At 47.5% G+C, this 20,263-nt stretch overlaps 2 protein-coding genes across 3 annotated transcripts in view; both read left to right on the top strand.

Annotated features, from left to right (window-relative positions):
• The window catches only part of LOC129813625 (kinesin-1 heavy chain-like), a 52,417-nt gene extending 37,266 nt beyond the window's left edge, over positions 1 to 15,151 (top strand). Inside the window, exons 21-25 of one of the 2 annotated variants that reach the window (XM_055865975.1) lie at positions 3,894 to 3,954; positions 4,236 to 4,412; positions 10,001 to 10,217; positions 10,338 to 10,473; positions 11,191 to 15,151. In XM_055865975.1, the coding sequence (XP_055721950.1) occupies positions 3,894 to 3,954; positions 4,236 to 4,412; positions 10,001 to 10,217; positions 10,338 to 10,473; positions 11,191 to 11,194 (595 nt within the window). In that variant the 3' untranslated portion in view covers positions 11,195 to 15,151. Of the gene's footprint in view, positions 1 to 3,893; positions 3,955 to 4,235; positions 4,413 to 10,000; positions 10,218 to 10,337; positions 10,474 to 11,187 lie in introns of both variants that reach the window. The other variant, XM_055865974.1, reaches the window with a different exon arrangement.
• Positions 15,152 to 15,962: 811 nt separating this feature from the next.
• Positions 15,963 to 20,263, top strand: part of LOC129813624 (rho GTPase-activating protein 12-like) — a 123,267-nt gene continuing 118,966 nt past the window's right edge. Inside the window, exon 1 of the mRNA XM_055865973.1 lies at positions 15,963 to 16,208. The gene's annotated coding sequence lies outside the window, so the exon portion shown is untranslated. The remainder of the gene's footprint in view (positions 16,209 to 20,263) is intronic.

Below are 20,263 nucleotides of genomic sequence, written 5' to 3'. Positions count from 1 at the left end.
CGAACAGGAAGAGACATAGAATCGCACATCCTTCTCCAAGGTGGGCCACCAGTACTTCCCCCTAAGACCTCGCACTGTCCTCGAAATACCCGGGTGACCCGACGAGAGTATACCATGAGCCCATCGAATCAATTGATCACGAACAGCGAGCGGTACATACCTACGCCCCTCCGGGCACTGTGGAGGTGCAGGTTCCTCCCTTAACGCCCGCTCGATGTCCGCGTCCACCTCCCATACTATCGGTGCCACCAACTTGGCCGCCGGAATGATGGGAGTAGGATCGATGGACCGTTCCTCTGAGTCATAGAGACGAGACAGCGCGTCAGCCTTAGTATTAAGTGAACCTGGTCGATACGAGATAGTAAAACGAAATCTGGTGAAATACATGGCCCACCTTGCCTGACGCGGATTCAGTCTCTTAGCTGATCGAATATACTCCAGGTTACGGTGGTCAGTCCAGATGAGAAAAGGGTGCTTAGCCCCCTCAAGCCAGTGTCTCCACACCTTCAAGGCCTTAACCATAGCCAACAACTCCCTATCCCCCACATCATAATTCCGCTCCGCTGGCCCAAGTTTTTTCGAAAAAAAAGCACAAGGGCGGAGTTTTGGTGGCACACCCGAGCGCTGTGAGAGCACCGCTCCAACCCCAGCCTCGGATGCGTCCACCTCTACTATAAACGCCAAAGAAGGGTCCGGATGCGCCAACACTGGCGCCTCGGTAAACAGCACCTTCAACCTACAGAAGGCCCTGTCTGCCTCTGCCGACCACTGCAAACGCACCGGCCCCCCCTTCAGGAGTGAGGTAATAGGGGCTGCTACCTGACCAAAACCCCGGATAAACCTCCGGTAGTAATTGGCAAACCCTAAGAACCGCTGCACCTCTTTTACCGTGGTCGGAGTCGGCCAATTACGCACGGCTTTTACGCGGTCACCCCCTATATCCACCCCCGAGCTGGAAATGCGGTAACCCAGGAAGGAAACGGCTTGTTTAGAAAACTCACATTTCTCCGCCTTCACGTACAAGTCATGCTCCAGCAGTCGCCCAAGAACCTTGCGCACCAGAGACACATGCGCGGCGCGTGTAGCAGAGTAGATCAAAATATCGTCAATATACACCACCACACCCTGTCCGTGCAGGTCTCTGAGAATCTCGTCAACAAAGGATTGAAAGACAGCTGGAGCATTCTTTAACCCGTACGGCATGACGAGGTACTCATAATGGCCCGATGTAGTACTAAACGCGGTTTTCCACTCATCTCCCTCCCGAATACGCACCAGATTATACGCGCTCCTGAGATCCAGTTTCGTGAAGAACCGTGCTCCGTGGAATGATTCCATCGCCGTAGCGATGAGAGGTAGTGGGTAACTAAAACCCACCGTGATGGAATTGAGACCTCTATAATCAATACACGGACGCAACCCACCATCCTTTTTCTTCACAAAAAAGAAACTCGAAGAGACGGGTGACATGGAGGGCCGAATGAATCCTTGTCCCAGAGCTTCCGTGACATATGTCTCCATAGCCAACGTCTCCTCCTGGGACAAAGGATACACATGACTCCTGGGAAGTGCAGCGTTTACCTGGAGGTTTATCACGCAATCCCCCTGTCGATGGGGAGGTAATTGGGTCGCCTTCTTTTTACTGAAGGCGATAGCCAAATCGGCATACTCAGCGGGAATGCGCACGGTGGAAACCTGGTCTGGACTCTCCACCGTTGTCGCACCGATGGAAACTCCTACACACCTGCCTGAACACTCATCAGACCACCCCTGTAGAGCTCCCTGTTTCCACGAAATAGTCGGATTGTGAATAGCCAGCCAAGGAATTCCCAGCACTACCGGAAACGCAGGTGAATCGATAAGAAACAGACTAATCCGTTCCTTATGATTCCCCTGCGTAATCATCTCCAAAGGAATTGTGGACTCCCTGACCAGGCCTGACCCTAACGGTCGACTATCTAAAGAATGTACAGAAAAAGGGGGGTCAACCTTAACTAACGGAATCCTCAACCTCTGAGCGAGTCCGCGATCTATAAAATTTCCAGCTGCGCCTGAATCGACTAGCGCCTTATGCTGGAGAGAGGGAAAAAATTTAAGGAAGCATATTAACAAAAACATGTGACCAACAGGAAGCTCTGGGAGAGTGTGGTGCTGACTCACCTGAGGTGACCGAGGAGTGTTCTGCCTGCCCTCTCTATTCCCAGATGACCTCCTCCAGCACCGACCGGAAGTGTGCCCTCTTCGGCCACAACTGGTACAGGAGGAGCCTCCTCCGATCTCCCTAGATGCTGCCCCTCCTAGCTCCATCGGGATGGGAGCAGGAGGGTCAGGAGATGGAACGAACAGGACCCTTTCAGAACGTCCGCGAGCAGCTAGCAGATGGTCTAACCGGATAGACATGTCTATTAGTTCATCCAAACTTAGCGAAGTGTCCCGACAAGCCAGCTCTCTGCGGACGTCCTCTCTCAGGCTACACCTGTAATGGTCTATCAGGGCCCTGTCGTTCCATCCTGCTCCAGCAGCCAAGGTCCGGAAATCCAGCGCGAAGTCCTGCGCGCTCCTCGTCCCCTGTCGTAGATGGAACAGTCTCTCACCCGCCGCTCGGCCATCTGGAGGGTGATCAAACACGGCCCGAAAACGGCGGGTGAACTCCGGGTAGTGGCCCCTCGCTGAGTCGGCCCCGTTCCAAACTGCATTGGCCCACTCTAGGGCTCTACCCGTCAGGCAGGAGACGAGGACACTCACGCTCTCCTCATCCGAGGGAGCCGGTCGAACGGTGGCCAGGTACAGGTCTAATTGTAGCAGGAATCCCTGGCACCCCGCCGCCGCTCCATCGTACTGGCTAGGAGGCGTAATACGCAACGCGCTGGTACCGGGTCCCGCTGGAGGAGATGGTAATGGTGCTGGAGGGAGGGTAGGTGGGCTTGTAGTGTTTGTATGGAGACCACTCCTCTCCCAACGATCCATCCTCTCCATCATAAGATCCATTGCTGATCCAATACGATGAAGGATGGACGTGTGATGAAGGACTCTCTCCTCCATCGTGGGGAGAGGGGTGGTCGCTGCTCCTGCTGGCTCCATTCGTGGTGCGGGCTTCTGTTACGCTCGATGAGGATAAAGGTAAGGAGTCAGGCGCAGAGAGCAAAGGTAACGGGGAAAAAACCACTTTTAATGTCCACCCAGAAATACAACTGGTAATGTCAAAAACATTGGCGTACAACTCCAACCTGAATAAAGTCCAAAACTGGAAACATAAATTCAGTCTGTGGTAAATCCCAATGAAAAATAGCAACCTCAACATACAAACAGAGAAACAAGCCCGCACAAACATAAACGGGCTAAACGAACTTAAATAACCCCACCCTAACAACCAAACACTAAACAGGTGAAATCAATTAGACAAAAACAAACGAAAAGGAAAAAAGGATCGGTGGCAGCTAGTAGACCGGCGACGACGACCGCCGAGCGCCACTCGAACAGGAAGGAAGGCCACCTTCGGTAATACTCGTTACATGGATAAAGTACTGTGGCGTATGAATTATTTTATGTTTTATTATTTAACCTTAATTTAACTAGGCAAGTCAGTTAAGAACAAATTCTTATTTACAATGACGGCCTACCGGGGAACAGTGGGTTAATTGCCTTGTTCAGGAGCAGAACGACAGATTGTTACCTTGTCAGCTCGGGGATTCAATCCAGCAACCTTTCAGTTACTGGCCCAACACTCTAACCACTAGGCTACCTACCACACCATATACAATGATGTTGTTCACTAGGGCCCACCTAACATGCTTACTATAGAAGTGTCACTTCTGGTTAGCTTTGTTTAGCACTATGACCTGTCCAATATTACTATAGTGAAGCTGTGGCTAATGGCTGTGTGTGCTGTGCAGGGTGATGCAGGACAGGAGAGAGCAGGCCAGACAGGACCTGAAGGGACTGGAGGAGACTGTGGTGAGTAGACGTCTATAACTGCATCTGCTTTCTCCTTCCACTGCAGACACACTCAGGCACATGAACACGGATTAAATCCTAAATGACCTACTGTACATTGTCCGTTTTTGTCCATTAAAAGTACAACTCAAATCAACTATTTTCAGACCAGTTGCATACGTAAAAAGATAACTGTTTGTGTGTTTTTAATGGACAATCGCCTCCGTTGATATATCCAACAACGGATCGCTCCCATAGAAATACCTTTAAAACCTTTTGTCTCTCGTTGTCCCCCTTCCCAGGCCAAGGAGCTCCAGACCCTGCACAACCTGAGGAAGCTGTTTGTCCAGGACCTGGCTACCCGAGTGAAGAAGAGTGCTGAGATGGACTCTGATGACACAGGAGGCAGCGCAGCTCAGAAACAGAAGATCTCCTTTCTGGAGAACAACCTGGAGCAGCTTACCAAGGTTCACAAACAGGTATGTACTCTGTACTACTGTACAAACAGGTATGTACTCTGTACTACTGTACAAACAGGTATGTACTCTGTACTACTGTACAAACAGGTATGTACTCTGTACTACTGTACAAACAGGTATGTACTCTGTACTACTGTACAAACAGGTATGTACTCTGTACTACTGTACAAACAGGTATGTACTCTGTACTACTGTACAAACAGGTATGTACTCTGTACTACTGTACAAACAGGTATGTACTCTGTACTACTGTACAAACAGGTATGTACTCTGTACTACTGTACAAACAGGTATGTACTCTGTACTACTGTACAAACAGGTATGTACTCTGTACTACTGTACAAACAGGTATGCACTCTGTACTACTGTACAAACAGGTATGTACTCTGTACTAGTGTACAAACAGGTATGTACTCTGTACTACTGTACAAACAGGTATGTACTCTGTACTACTGTACAAACAGGTTTGTACTCTGTACTACTGTACAAACAGGTATGTACTCTGTACTACTGTACAAACAGGTATGTACTCTGTACTACTGTACAAACAGGTATGTACTCTGTACTACTGTACAAACAGGTATGTACTCTGTACTACTGTACAAACAGGTATGTACTCTGTACTACTGTACAAACAGGTATGTACTCTGTACTACTGTAAAAACAGGTATGTACTCTGTACTACTGTACAAACAGGTATGTACTCTGTACTACTGTACAAACAGAGTACAAACAGGTATGTACTCTGTACTACTGTACAAACAGGTATGTACTCTGTACTACTGTACAAACAGGTATGTACTCTGTACTACTGTACAAACAGGTATGTACTCTGTACTACTGTACAAACAGGTATGTACTCTGTACTACTGTACAAACAGGTATGTACTCTGTACTACTGTACAAACAGGTATGTACTCTGTACTACTGTACAAACAGGTATGTACTCTGTACTACTGTACAAACAGGTATGTACTCTGTACTACTGTACAAACAGGTTTGTACTCTGTATTGTACAAACAGGTATGTACTTTGTACTACTGTACAAACAGGTATGTACTCTGTACTACTGTACAAACAGGTATGTACTCTGTACTACTGTACAAACAGGTATGTACTCTGTACTACTGTACAAACAGGTTTGTACTCTGTATTGTACAAACAGGTATGTACTTTGTACTACTGTACAAACAGGTATGTACTCTGTACTGTACAAACAGGTATGTACTCTGTACTGTACAAACAGGTATGTACTTTGTACTACTGTACAAACAGGTATGTACTCTGTACTGTACAAACAGGTATGTACTCTGTACTGTACAAACAGGTATGTACTTTGTACTACTGTACAAACAGGTATGTACTCTGTACTGTACAAACAGGTATGTACTCTGTACTGTACAAACAGGTATGTACTCTGTACTACTGTACAAACATGTATGTACTCTGTATTGTACAAACAGGTATGTACACTGTACTGTACAAACAAGTATGTACTCAACTCGCCTATGAACCCAACTAACAGACCCAAATACACTGAAATCATACCACTTCTTGTAACCTGGTCCCAGATCACCGCCCCACCCCACCCCCCATAGCCTGGTCCCAGATCACCACCCCACCCTCCATAGCCTGGTCCCAGATCAACACCCCACCCCCCATAGTCTGGTCCCAGATCAACACCCCACCCCACCCTCCATAGCCTGGTCCCAGATCAACACCCCACCCCACCCCCCATAGCCTGGTCCCAGATCAACACCCCACCCTCCATAGTCTGGTCCCAGATCAACACCCCACCCCCCATAGCCTGGTCCCAGATCAACACCCCACCCTCCATAGTCTGGTCCCAGATCAACACCCCACCCCCCATAGCCTGGTCCCAGATCAACACCCCACCCCCCATAGCCTGGTCCCAGATCAACACCCACCCTCCATAGCCTGGTCCCAGATCAACACCCCACCCTCCATAGTCTGGTCCCAGATCAACACCCCACCCCCCATAGCCTGGTCCCAGATCAACACCCCACCCTCCATAGCCTGGTCCCAGATCAACACCCCACCCTCCATAGCCTGGTCCCAGATCAACACCCCACCCTCCATAGCCTGGTCCCAGATCAACACCCCACCCTCCATAGCCTGGTCCCAGATCAACACCCCACCCTCCATAGCCTGGTCCCAGATCAACACCCCACCCTCCATAGCCTGGTCCCAGATCAACACCCCACCCTCCATAGCCTGGTCCCAGATCAACACCCCACCCCCCATAGCCTGGTCCCAGATCAACACCCCACCCTCCATAGCCTGGTCCCAGATCAACACCCCACCCCACCCTCCATAGCCTGGTCCCAGATCAACACCCCACCCTCCATAGTCTGGTCCCAGATCAACACCCCACCCCCCATAGCCTGGTCCCAGATCAACACCCCACCCCCCATAGCCTGGTCCCAGATCAACACCCCACCCTCCATAGCCTGGTCCCAGATCAACACCCCACCCCACCCTCCATAGCCTGGTCCCAGATCACCACCCCACCCTCCATAGTCTGGTCCCAGATCAACACCCCACCCTCCATAGCCTGGTCCCAGATCAACACCCCACCCCACCCTCCATAGCCTGGTCCCAGATCAACACCCCACCCCACCCTCCATAGCCTGGTCCCAGATCAACACCCCACCCCACCCTCCATAGTCTGGTCCCAGATCAACACCCCACCCCCCATAGCCTGGTCCCAGATCAACACCCCACCCCACCCCCCATAGCCTGGTCCCAGATCAACACCCCACCCCACCCCCCATAGCCTGGTCCCAGATCAACACCCCACCCCACCCCCCATAGTCTGGTCCCAGATCAACACCCCACCCCCCATAGCCTGGTCCCAGATCAACACCCCACCCCACCCCCCATAGCCTGGTCCCAGATCAACACCCCACCCCACCCCCCATAGCCTGGTCCCAGATCAACACCCCACCCCACCCCCCATAGCCTGGTCCCAGATCACCACCCCACCCTCCATAGCCTGGTCCCAGATCACCACCCCACCCCCCCTAGCCTGGTCCCAGATCACCACCCCACCCTCCATAGCCTGGTCCCAGATCAACACCCCACCCCACCCCCCATAGCCTGGTCCCAGATCACCACCCCACCCCCCATAGCCTGGTCCCAGATCAACACCCCACCCCACCCCCCATAGCCTGGTCCCAGATCACCACCCCACCCCCCATAGCCTGGTCCCAGATCAACACCCCACCCCACCCCCCATAGCCTGGTCCCAGATCAACACCCCACCCCACCCCCCATAGCCTGGTCCCAGATCAACACCCCACCCTCCATAGTCTGGTCCCAGATCAACACCCCACCCTCCATAGCCTGGTCCCAGATCAACACCCCACCCCCCCCCCCCTAGCCTGGTCCCAGATCAACACCCCACCCTCCATAGTCTGGTCCCAGATCACTACCCCACCCTCCATAGTCTGGTCCCAGATCACTACCCCACCCTCCATAGCCTGGTCCCAGATCAACACCCCACCCTCCATAGCCTGGTCCCAGATCAACACCCCACCCCACCCCCCATAGCCTGGTCCCAGATCAACACCCCACCCTCCATAGTCTGGTCCCAGATCAACACCCCACCCTCCATAGTCTGGTCCCAGATCAACACCCCACCCTCCATAGTCTGGTCCCAGATCAACACCCCACCCTCCATAGCCTGGTCCCAGATCAACACCCCACCCCCCATAGCCTGGTCCCAGATCAACACCCCACCCCCCATAGCCTGGTCCCAGATCAACACCCCACCCTCCATAGTCTGGTCCCAGATCAACACCCCACCCTCCATAGTCTGGTCCCAGATCAACACCCCACCCCCCATAGTCTGGTCCCAGATCAACACCCCACCCCACCCTCCATAGCCTGGTCCCAGATCAACACCCCACCCCCCATAGTCTGGTCCCAGATCAACACCCCACCCCCCATAGCCTGGTCCCAGATCAACACCCCACCCTCCATAGTCTGGTCCCAGATCAACACCCCACCCCCCATAGCCTGGTCCCAGATCACCACCCCACCCTCCATAGTCTGGTCCCAGATCAACACCCCACCCTCCATAGCCTGGTCCCAGATCAACACCCCACCCTCCATAGCCTGGTCCCAGATCACCACCCCACCCTCCATAGCCTGGTCCCAGATCACCACCACACCCCACCCCCCATAGCCTGGTCCCAGATCAACACCCCACCCTCCATAGCCTGGTCCCAGATCACCACCCCACCCTCCATAGCCTGGTCCCAGATCACCACCCCACCCCACCCCCCATAGCCTGGTCCCAGATCAACACCCCACCCTCCATAGCCTGGTCCCAGATCAACACCCCACCCCACCCCCCATAGCCTGGTCCCAGATCACCACCCCACCCTCCATAGCCTGGTCCCAGATCACCACCCCACCCTCCATAGCCTGGTCCCAGATCAACACCCCACCCCACCCCCCATAGCCTGGTCCCAGATCACCACCCCACCCTCCATAGCCTGGTCCCAGATCTCCACCCCACCCCACCCCCCATAGTCTGGTCCCAGATCACCACCCCACCCTCCATAGCCTGGTCCCAGATCAACACCCCACCCCACCCCCCATAGCCTGGTCCCAGATCACCACCCCACCCCACCCCCCATAGTCTGGTCCCAGATCACCACCCCACCCCACCCCCCATAGTCTGGTCCCAGATCAACACCCCACCCTCCATAGTCTGGTCCCAGATCAACACCCCACCCTCCATAGCCTGGTCCCAGATCAACACCCCACCCCACCCCCCATAGCCTGGTCCCAGATCACCACCCCACCCTCCATAGCCTGGTCCCAGATCACCACCCCACCCCCCATAGCCTGGTCCCAGATCAACACCCCACCCCCCATAGCCTGGTCCCAGATCACCACCCCACCCTCCATAGCCTGGTCCCAGATCACTTCCCCACCCTCCATAGCCTGGTCCCAGATCACCACCCCACCCCACCCCCCATAGCCTGGTCCCAGATCAACACCCCACCCTCCATAGCCTGGTCCCAGATCACCACCCCACCCTCCATAGCCTGGTCCCAGATCACCACCCCACCCCCCATAGTCTGGTCCCAGATCAACACCCCACCCTCCATAGCCTGGTCCCAGATCAACACCCCACCCCCCATAGCCTGGTCCCAGATCACTACCCCACCCTCCATAGTCTGGTCCCAGATCAACACCCCACCCTCCATAGCCTGGTCCCAGATCAACACCCCACCCTCCATAGCCTGGTCCCAGATCACCACCCCACCCTCCATAGCCTGGTCCCAGATCAACACCCCACCCTCCATAGCCTGGTCCCAGATCACCACCCCACCCTCCATAGTCTGGTCCCAGATCAACACCCCACCCCCCATAGCCTGGTCCCAGATCTGTTTGTGCTGTTGACAACTCCATTGCTGTCCTTGTCAAGCCAAACATGACCGTGAGTGACGAGCAGTTGACATGCTAGCACTAACAGACTGGCACTCAGGCTACACTTCTAGTGCTTTAGGAGATCACTAACTTGTTGTGTTCTCCCTCCCTCCTTTTCTCAGTTGGTGCGTGATAATGCAGACCTGCGCTGTGAGCTTCCTAAACTGGAGAAGCGTCTGCGTGCTACGGCTGAGCGGGTCAAGGCCCTGGAGTCGGCCCTGAAGGAGGCCAAAGAGAACGCCGCACGCGACCGCAAACGCTACCAGCAGGAGGTGGACCGCATCAAAGAGGCCGTCAGGGCCAAGAACATGGCCAGGAGGGGCCACTCCGCTCAGATCGGTGAGGAGAGACACACACACCTCCCATAATGCAGTGCGTCTTTTACAACAAATTGTTGTTCAATATATGAATGGATGCCGTTCCTAAACTCTTGTGTTCCTCCCTCCACCCCCTCTACAGCCAAACCCATTCGTCCTGGCCAGCCCCCAGTGGCGTCCCCCACCCACCCCAATGTGAACCGCAGCGGAGGGGGTTTCTACCAGAACAGCCAGACCGTGGCCATCAGGGGAGGAGGAGGCGTGAAGCCAGACCAGAAGTGAGTGACTGAGACTGCTGCCTCAATGAGGATAATATACTGTAGAATATGAGGAACAGAGGGAGAGTCTGGTCTCAGACCGCTGAGGTCAGGTCAGAGGTCAGGGGGCTAGAGTAGAGACAGGAACTGATACAAAGATGAGACAGACAGGTCACTGCCGGCATGATAGCCATAACACATAACAAAAGCAAAGCATGGGTTGCTGTCTTACCTTATCCACAGACTGCTTACCGGGCGAGGAAACGTGTCACTTAGCAATTTGGGTGAACTACCCTTTTAATGGGTGAGGCTTGTGTGAGTGACAGCTAACCTGCTGCACAGAGCCTGGGAGTTTAGAAGTCTTTTGAAAGGATTTCCTACCATAGATGAACAGATTAGAAATAGTAAAGCTTTGAAGAAAACTGCTGTGTGGTTGAAAGGCCTTGACTTTTTTGGAGGACATAGCTAGCAAGGATTCCGTGGTGATATGAGTCATGTTTGTTTTTTGCTAACCCGTGCTGATCACATTACCACATGTACATCACTCTAGGAAGATGCCAGTAAGAATTTGTGTTAATAATCTCTTGGTGAAGTCCACTAACAGCCCTCTCTCCCTCTCCTACCTTCCCTCTCCTCCCCATATTCCCTCTTCCCACCTTATCTTCTCATCTCCCCCACTTCTCCCCCTCTCTCTTCTCCCCACAACATTTTCCTCTCCTCCTCTCGCCTCTGAAGCAGCTGAGGACAGGATGGGGTGTGACCACAGAAGAAGCAGAAGGATATCACCCTGACAACCTGTCATCCCATTACAGCCATTGGCTCCTTGCAGGGTATATATTAGAGTGAGGGAGGAGTTTTAATATAAATATATAAATATTCCTTGCCTGTACAGATCCACCTCCCCTCATGTTTCTTCTCTCTGAAACAAACATGAACAACAACTACAGAAATGAATTTAATATACAAAACAACACAACATCCACCAACCACAGAGTCTTGGTGTTATGAATGACATGTGACTTGAATGTGTAGCTTTGTTTCGTTGCACAGTTTGTTGTCATCTGTGTCTTAAGGTTTAGTCTGCACTGTGCCAAGTTGAATGTACTGTAACCAGGATCTCAAAAGAGGTGAGAGGAAAACATAAAAAGCGACTGGGGAAAAAAAGAAAGAAAAAGATGATTGATGACACAGATGTTATTTCACTAATCTCTTGTACAGCACATTTCCTTATTATCCTCCTGGTTGTACAACACTTCTTTCTCTGAATAGATTTTACAAGCTTGTTAAAAAGTCTGAACCGAATAGATGGCTATCGAGCACTACTGTCCTATTGTACAGGTGTAACATGGCTCTGTACCTGCCTCCTTATGAGGTGTTTGGATTTGAAACGCCAAGAGGTGGACTACTGTGTGGATTTATTTCATGACAGAATACCTGTGGTGGCCATTGTTTTTACTGTAAGGAAAATAAAGCGACATGCTGGTGAGGTGGCTACATTAAACGTATGTGAGAAGGAAAGAGGAGTCCGATCAGGAGCGAGCTGTCATGTCTGCGTCCAAAATGACAGCCTTTCCCTTATATAGTGCACTTCTTTTGAACAGGACCAATAGGGCTCTGTTCAAAAGTAGTGCACTATATAATGAATATGGTTATATTTGGGACACTACTTATACCTTATCACAGCCTATTCAGTCAATTTAATGAGCTGTTTTTAGCGGTTTTAAATGCCGGTTGTTATTTATCCATCTGCACATAGGAGCACATGCATAGACTACTGGTCCACTGAGATAGATGGCTCACACATGCTTGTCCTGTCCTAGCTAGGTCTTCTCATCCATTCATCACCTTTGCCCTGACCTCCTCTCTAAACAAACCAAGGATATTGGCTGGTTGCTGTTTTACATTGTCTGTTTCTAGTATCTTATTGTTATCAAGGGGCTCCCCTCCCTGTCATGTGAAGTGGATTAAACAAAGTTAATCAACTATGCTATTGGATACTGCTATATTTTATCCATCTATTTTGTTTGAATCAATACTTTTCCCAGAGCCTTATATTGAGAATGAGACTTTTCCAAAAATATATTGTTTCAATTATCTGTATCTCTAAGGCTAACAGTACTACCCATAGAGTCAGCTCTAAGGCTAACAGTTACTACCCATAGAGTCAGCTCTAAGGCTAACAGTACTACCCATAGAGTCGGCTCTAAGGCTAACAGTTACTACCCATAGAGTCAGCTCTAAGGCTAACAGTTACTACCCATAGAGTCAGCTCTAAGGCTAACAGTTACTACCCATAGAGTCAGCTCTAAGGCTAACAGTTACTACCCATAGAGTCAGCTCTAAGGCTAACAGTTACTACCCATAGAGTCAGCTCTAAGGCTAACAGTTACTACCCATAGAGTCAGCTCTAAAGCTAACAGTTACTACCCATAGAGTCAGCTCTAAGGCTAACAGTACTACCCATAGAGTCAGCTCTAAGGCTAACAGTTACTACCCATAGAGTCAGCTCTAAGGCTAACAGTTACTACCCATAGAGTCAGCTCTAAGGCTAACAGTACTACCCATAGAGTCAGCTCTAAGGCTAACAGTACTACCCATAGAGTCAGCTCTAAGGCTAACAGTACTACCCATAGAGTCAGCTCTAAGGCTAACAGTTACTTACTACTTATTGGTAAAGTAAGGTGCACATGTAACCTCACTGTGGATCGCTGTACTGTATCTGTCTAACTGTTCCCTAGTTAGACAAGTCAATTGGATCTGGATTGGTTGGTTTGGATGGCAGTGTTTGATTGGCCCACCTTTGCCACTGATCAGCCAGTCAGATGAGCGGGGCCTTGGGTTAGGAAGGAGAATAGGGTGAAAGAGCTGCTGATCCAGTCTTATATTTCCCCCACTGATGGTAAAGGTTAGGATTCGGGGAGGGGAAGCTGATCCTAGATCTGTACCTAGGGACAACGTCACCCTGGAGCGGGTGGGGAACATAGTTTGGTTTAGTCTGCTGGTAAACTAGGGCTTTGTGTGAAATAGCAGCCTATTCCCTATAAAGTGGGCTTTCATACTCAGCCTATCCTAAAGAAGTCAGTCTTTTGGAAAGGTTTATTCATCAAATATCTAGTCAGAAGCCAAGGACTATACAGATATATTTTACACTTTTTCTCTTCTTGCATTTTTTAAATGTCTTCCCGAATCCCCTTTTATATGAGAGTAAAACGTTTTCCCTTGATTTTATGTCCTGGTGTAAATTCTGAAACATTTGCAAAAACATCGCTGTGATTGAAGCTCAGCATGAATCAAACCACCGACATCTAGTGAGTCCAATATGATTATACTGTATATCAGGGGTGTCAAACTCATTCCACGGAGGGCCTAGTGTCTGCAGGTTTTTGGTTTTTCCTTTCAATAAAGCCCTAGACAACCAGGTGTGGGGAGTTCCTAATTAATTAGTGATGTTAATTCATCAATCAAGTACAAGGGAGGAGCGAAAACCCGCAGACACTCGGCCCCCCGTGGAATGAGTTTGACACCTGTGCTGTAAATCAACAATATATTGTTAGGTGTGACAAGGGTTAAATCTTTTGAATAGTCTTTAGCCATGACAAGGTGATGGTGTTTATGAAATTAACGTTTGTTGTCTTGGAAGGATTATACATAAAAATGGATAGCACTTCAGAACTCGTCACCAGATACACTTGCGCTTTAACGTAAACCTAAACTTAGGTTCGTTTTTAAAACACTTCATACCTGTGGTAACTTATGAGGGGGAAGTGTAAAGCATTTTCAAAAGTCTGATAAATGTAACTTAAATGTATGTAACTTTGTTTACATGATTGGTATAGTGGTCTATTTTCTGTTATTAGAGGCTAGTTTGGGAGAGGTAGGTAGCCTATACCTATGACAGGACAATGCTTTGCGTCTATCAAGTTTTCCTCTTTGTAACTTTTAGAACAGTAAACGCTTTGCAACATGGTCTTCGAAGTGCTTAGTACCTTATCCTTACCTGCCCAGGGTTCTACTGATATTTTTTAAATATATATTTTATTTTATTTCACCTTTATTTAACCAGGTAGGCAAGTTGAGAACACGTTCTCATTTACAACTGCGACCTGGCCAAGATAAAGCAAAGCAGTTCGACACATACAACAACACAGAGTTACACGTGGAATAGACAAACATACAGTCAATAATACAGTAGAACAATAAGTCTATATACAATGTGAGCAAGTGAGGTGAGATAAGGGAGGTGAAGGCAAAAAAAGGCCATGGTGGCAAAGTAAATACAATATAGCAAGTAAAACACTGTAAAAGTCTAGATCAAGAAGCACATCAACAGCCATTTGTCCATGGTGTTTACCAACCGAATGAATTAGCTTGCATTGATTCTAAAGAAAAGCGTAGCCACTTTTTTATTACTGTGTAATAGTAACTCAACAATTTCTAATTTACAGATAATGACAAAGGTACTGGGTCTGTCCCAACTGGCATCCTATTTCCTATGTAGGGCACTACTTTTGACCAGGGCCCCTAGGGCTCTGGTACATAGGGAATAGGGTTCCATTTGGGACGGAACCATAGAGAACTGGGCCACAATCGCAGCGCTCTGATTGGAGGAGGAGGGGAGGTTAAAGGTTAATGATATCACCTTTTTGGATTGACTGCATGATGTAAATGTATGTGTGATTAAATCGTTATGAGAAAAACATATCTGGTGTCATTCTCATTCTGTGCTCAAACCGTTCAGTCTCCTCCAAGCGTTCTTATTGTACAGATATTTGTTGGCTGTTTCTGAGCTAATATCCTGCAATTTTTACATTTTAATATGGCTCAAGCATAATCATTTGGGTGGGCAACATGACAGTTTGTGAGGGCAATGCCCTACCCTGCACCCCCATAGATGTTGAAGAGATCTATTGATGTTGATATTGACTAGTGTTCAAAAGTGATACAAATTAACCTTGCCAGCATTAAACCTTTTTCCAATTTTGCATTACACCATATTTGTTATATTTTTCATGCCACTGAGAATTCTTAGTGATTATTGAAATCACTTCTTGGTGTTGTATACCATTTCCTACCAACCATTTTGAATGCCTCCATACTGCCCTACAAAGGCAAAACGCAGCAACTACATTTTATTTTTACGGCAACATCGGACTTCAATCTAGACTCTAGACAGACAGCAATTTCTGATACTCCATGATATATTCTGATCAACTGGCTTGTTCTTGTGTCAGGAAACTAAACACCACATGAATCAGATAAAATACCTGGCCATTACAACAGACCAAAGACATTTGACCAAATTCGTGGTTACTGCGTTTTGCATTTGTAGGGCAGCATACATTTCAGTTGTAATGGGGTGTATGTAACCTTGATAGAAGCAGTTTCAAAATTCACCATTGCTCGCCGAAGGTGTTTGGAGCCCTTTCCCCTTGCGCCACAAGGTGGAGCCAGTTCAACAACACTCCTCTCTCCCTCAAAAATGGTTGCGGACTGTCTTGAGCGGTAGCTAGCTGACGAAATTGGCAGATAGGCAAAAGCGGGAGCGAGCACAGACGGGAACGTCAGGGAAAAGTGGAACAAGGCGGAGAAAGTGTGTAGTTAGTGCGGATACCTTGCTAGAAGTGTTGTAACTGATGACGGTGTAGTGTCGACAGGGAGGTCGAGGCGAAAAGACAAGACGAAAAGTTTATGGAATTATACCCTCTTCACAATTGCTTACTTTGACAAAACAAGGATTATTACGGCCAGAAGACAAGGTATGTCGAGTATGACTGGTTGTCTTTCCCAGGAGAATGAAAAATGTATTATTTACTGTTCTAGTTTGCTAGGTAGTTAATCCTGCTAACTAACTAACTAACTAGCGCGTCTTCCCACACATTGAGTTTTGCTTTCAGCGAGCAAAACGAGCCACTGGCCTTTGAAATGAGAAGCAACCTGTTCCGACTCGCTGATCCACGGCACGATAGATTCTGGTGGTTGGATATTGTCGACTAGACTACAGGTTAGATGAGAACTTGTACCTGGCGTTAGGAGGAAACACCAAAACCAAGTAGAGTTCCTTATTTCGTGCCCTTAGAATGTGAAATAGAGAAATATTGTACGCTGTTACTCCTAATAATCCCACACTAGCTACCTAACCTAGGGGGGAGAGGAGGCATGAATATTCCAGGAAGCTGCTCAGTGGCTTCTTGGCTGGAACCCAACGTTGAATTGCATTGAATTCTACGTCGGGCACAAATGAGCTTTTGAATCGGGAAAGTTACCTCACACGACCTCTACAAGCCATAATGTTGAAAACAATTATATTTGATCAGACATTACCGGTTGTCCGTGCGGTTGGTCCTTTTGGCGGTAGGAATGTGAGACAGTATACCCACAGGAAAGTATCATTAAGGCAACTTTTCAAACCACTGGTAGTGCTTTCAGATGTATGTTACATGAAGCATGCACCCAATATTAAAGTACATGCAGGAGATACACGGCTACCTGCGGAGCTCGTGCACTTGTTTACATGTTTCTGCGCGTGTTTCAGGTGATAGAAATGTGAACCTACTTCCCCTTTGAAAAGTTTTATAATTTTACTTTTTGTGGCTCTATTGTCACATTCCAACCGACCAACAGCTCAGACAACTGGTAAAGTACATTAAAATGTAATTTTATTCAACATTCTGGCATGCAGAGGTGAGAGGAAACTTTCCTGATTCAAATGCTCATTTCTGCTCGATGTTGAATTAAATGCAATTCAAAACCAGGTGTCCAGACAACTTCTTGGCATGTTCCTACATGAAGAAGTACCCATAACTAGTAAGACAACTGCAGCTTGCTAACAAAATAGTTTATTTGGTGTTATACACAATCGAATCGAGTTACATTACCTTCAGAAAGTATTCAAACCACTTGACTTATTCCACATTTTGTGTTACAGCCTGAATTTTCTCACCCATCGACACAAAATACCTCATAATAACAAAGTGGAAAGTGTATTTTTTTTAAATGTTATTATTATTATTATTGGAAATTAAAAGCATCTAATTTACGTAAGTATTCACAGCCTTGGCCCTGAGTCAATACATGTTAGTCACCTTTGTCAGCGATTACAGCTGTGAGTCATTCTGGGTAAGTCTCTAAGAGCTTTGCACACCTGGATAGTACAATATTTGCCCATTTTATTATTTTCTAAAATATTCAGGCTCTGTCAATTTGGTTGTTGATCATTGCTAGACAACCATTTTAAAAGTCTTGCCACAGATTTTCCAGCAGATTTAAGTCAAAACTGTAACTCGGCCACTCAGAACATTCACTGTCTTCTTGGTATGCAACTCCAGTGTAGATTTGGCCTTGTTCAGTCCTACTGAAAGGTGAATTTATATCCCAGTGTCTGGTGGAAAGCAGACTGAACCGAGTTTTCCTCTAGGATTGCTTAGCTCTATTCTGTTTCTATTTTTGTCCTGAAAAACACCCCAGTCCGATTACAAGCATACCAATAAGTTCTTCCTAAATATTTCCAAAACTAAAAGCATTGTATTTGGGACAAATCATTCACTGAACATTAAACCTCAACTATGTCTCGTAATGAATAATGTGGAAATTGAGCAAGTTGAGGTGACTAAACTGCTTGGAGTAACACTAGATTGTAAACTGTCATGGTCAAAACATATTGATACAACAGTAGCTAAGATGGGGAGAAGTCTGTCCATAATAAAGCGGTGCTCTGCCTTCTTAACAACACTATCAACAAGGCAGGTCCTATAGGCCCTAGTTTTGGTGCACCTGGACTACTGTTCTGTCGTGTGGTCAGGTACAACAAAGAAGGATTTGGGAAAATTGCAGTTGGCTCAGAACAGGGCAGCACGGCTGGCCCTTAAAAGTACACGGAGAGCTAACATTAATGACATGCATGTCAATCTCTCATGGCTCAAAGTGGAAGAGAGATTGTCTTCATCACTACTTGTTTTTGTAAGATGTGTTGACAAGCTGAATGCACTGAGCTGTGTGCTAGTAGTTTAAACAGCTCGGACACCCCACAAGACAGAGAGAGAGGGAGGGAGGCAGACTATGGGAGGCGCACAGTACTACATAGAGCCATGACTACATGGAACTCTATTCCACATCAGGTAACTGATTCAAGCAGTAGAATCGGATTTAAAAAGCAGGTAAAAATACACCTTTTGGAACAACAAGGTCTGTGAAGACACACACACAAAGGTACAGATAAATGCATACACACACATTGTGATATTGTTGTATGGTGGTATTGAACATGTTGTGGATATGTGGTGGTGTAGAGATGTTATATGATGGACTGTTTTATCTTTAGCTCATTCAGTACAAACATAGTTCACTGTTTTATCTGTTGTTTTCTATGTAATGTGGACGCTTTGGTGTGTTTGGCCCCTGGAAGAGTAGCTACTGTTTTGGCAGGAACTAATGGGGATCTGTAATAAATACAAATAACATGACGCAGCCACCACTATTCTAGAAAATATAAAGTTGTTCTCAGTAATGTGTTTTAATGGATTTGCCCCAAATGTAACACTTTGTATTCCGGACAAAAAGTGAAATTCTGTCATATTTTTGTTGTTGTTGCAGTTTAACTTTAGTGCCTTGTTGCAAACAGGATGCATGTTTTGGAATATTTCTTATTCTGTACACAAACTAGCCACCAAACTAATCACTGTAACCAAAAAAACATTTGGAAAGTTTGAGGTGAGGGAGAAAGTGTGGTGGAACAAGTATTAGCATTGTTAAGTATCTTGCTAACTGTATTGAATTGTCCGTTAGCAAGCCAGAGAAATGTTGAGCAACATTAGCCAACTCACCTGATCAAGTAATTGAGTTTATGGTGTGAAAATTAGCTTGCTAAAAAAGTCACACAGCTAACGCTAGCTAACGTTACATCAGATGAGCTAACATTAGTAACCTAACCAATTTGCTATTGTATTAACTATACGACTCCTTGCCGTTTTTCAAGTTATAACGCGTTAGTTGCTTACTGGACCCCGGCAATCTGTGTAAAATGTTAACTAGCTAACGAACTAACCACTGTCTATTAACTAATCTTTTCCCTCTACAGTATGTGGTACATTTTCAGAATGAGAGAATTAGGTGAAAATGAGGCGTTGCTTGTTAAACAAGTGGGATCAAGTGTAGCTGGAGTTGGGCCTGGTTTAAGCTGGATGCCACTATAGAGGTGAAAGGAACACAAAACACTTTCCCGCTTTCTCACTTTTGCTGGCACATTGTAGAACAGATGTCCACAGGTAGAAAGTATACTATGTAATAATGTGCAGTGTAGCCCGCATATATAGTTTTTGTTGTCTTGACAGTAACACGTGTGAGTGAGGGGGGATTATCATTTTTTATACTCAGTGAACGTTATTTTTGCACACATGTAACCTTGTGCACTTGATCAATGTCTATAGTGGCTACTATAATAGAATATAATAGAATGCCTATTTCATTCTATTTCTGCTTTAAGAGGTTTTTTCCCCCAAGTGCAATATTTATGTGTTGTCACAAGCGTTTTATTATAAAGGCTGCCGTGGTAACAAGCGTTCTATTGTAAAGGCTGTCGTGGTAACAAGCGTTCTATTGTGAAGGCTGTCGTGGTAACAAGCGTTCTATTGTGAAGGCTGTCGTGGTAACAAGCGTTCTATTGTGAAGGCTGTCGTGGTAACAAGCGTTCTATTGTGAAGGCTGTCGTGGTAACAAGCGTTCTATTGTGAAGGCTGTCGTGGTAACAAGCGTTCTATTGTGAAGGCTGTCGTGGTAACAAGCGTTCTATCGTAAAGGCTGTCGTGGTAACAAGCGT

This window comes from Salvelinus fontinalis, chromosome 17, assembly GCF_029448725.1.
Source record: "Salvelinus fontinalis isolate EN_2023a chromosome 17, ASM2944872v1, whole genome shotgun sequence".
NCBI lineage: Eukaryota > Metazoa > Chordata > Actinopteri > Salmoniformes > Salmonidae > Salvelinus > Salvelinus fontinalis.
This window is presented reverse-complemented; position numbering and strand designations above follow the sequence as displayed.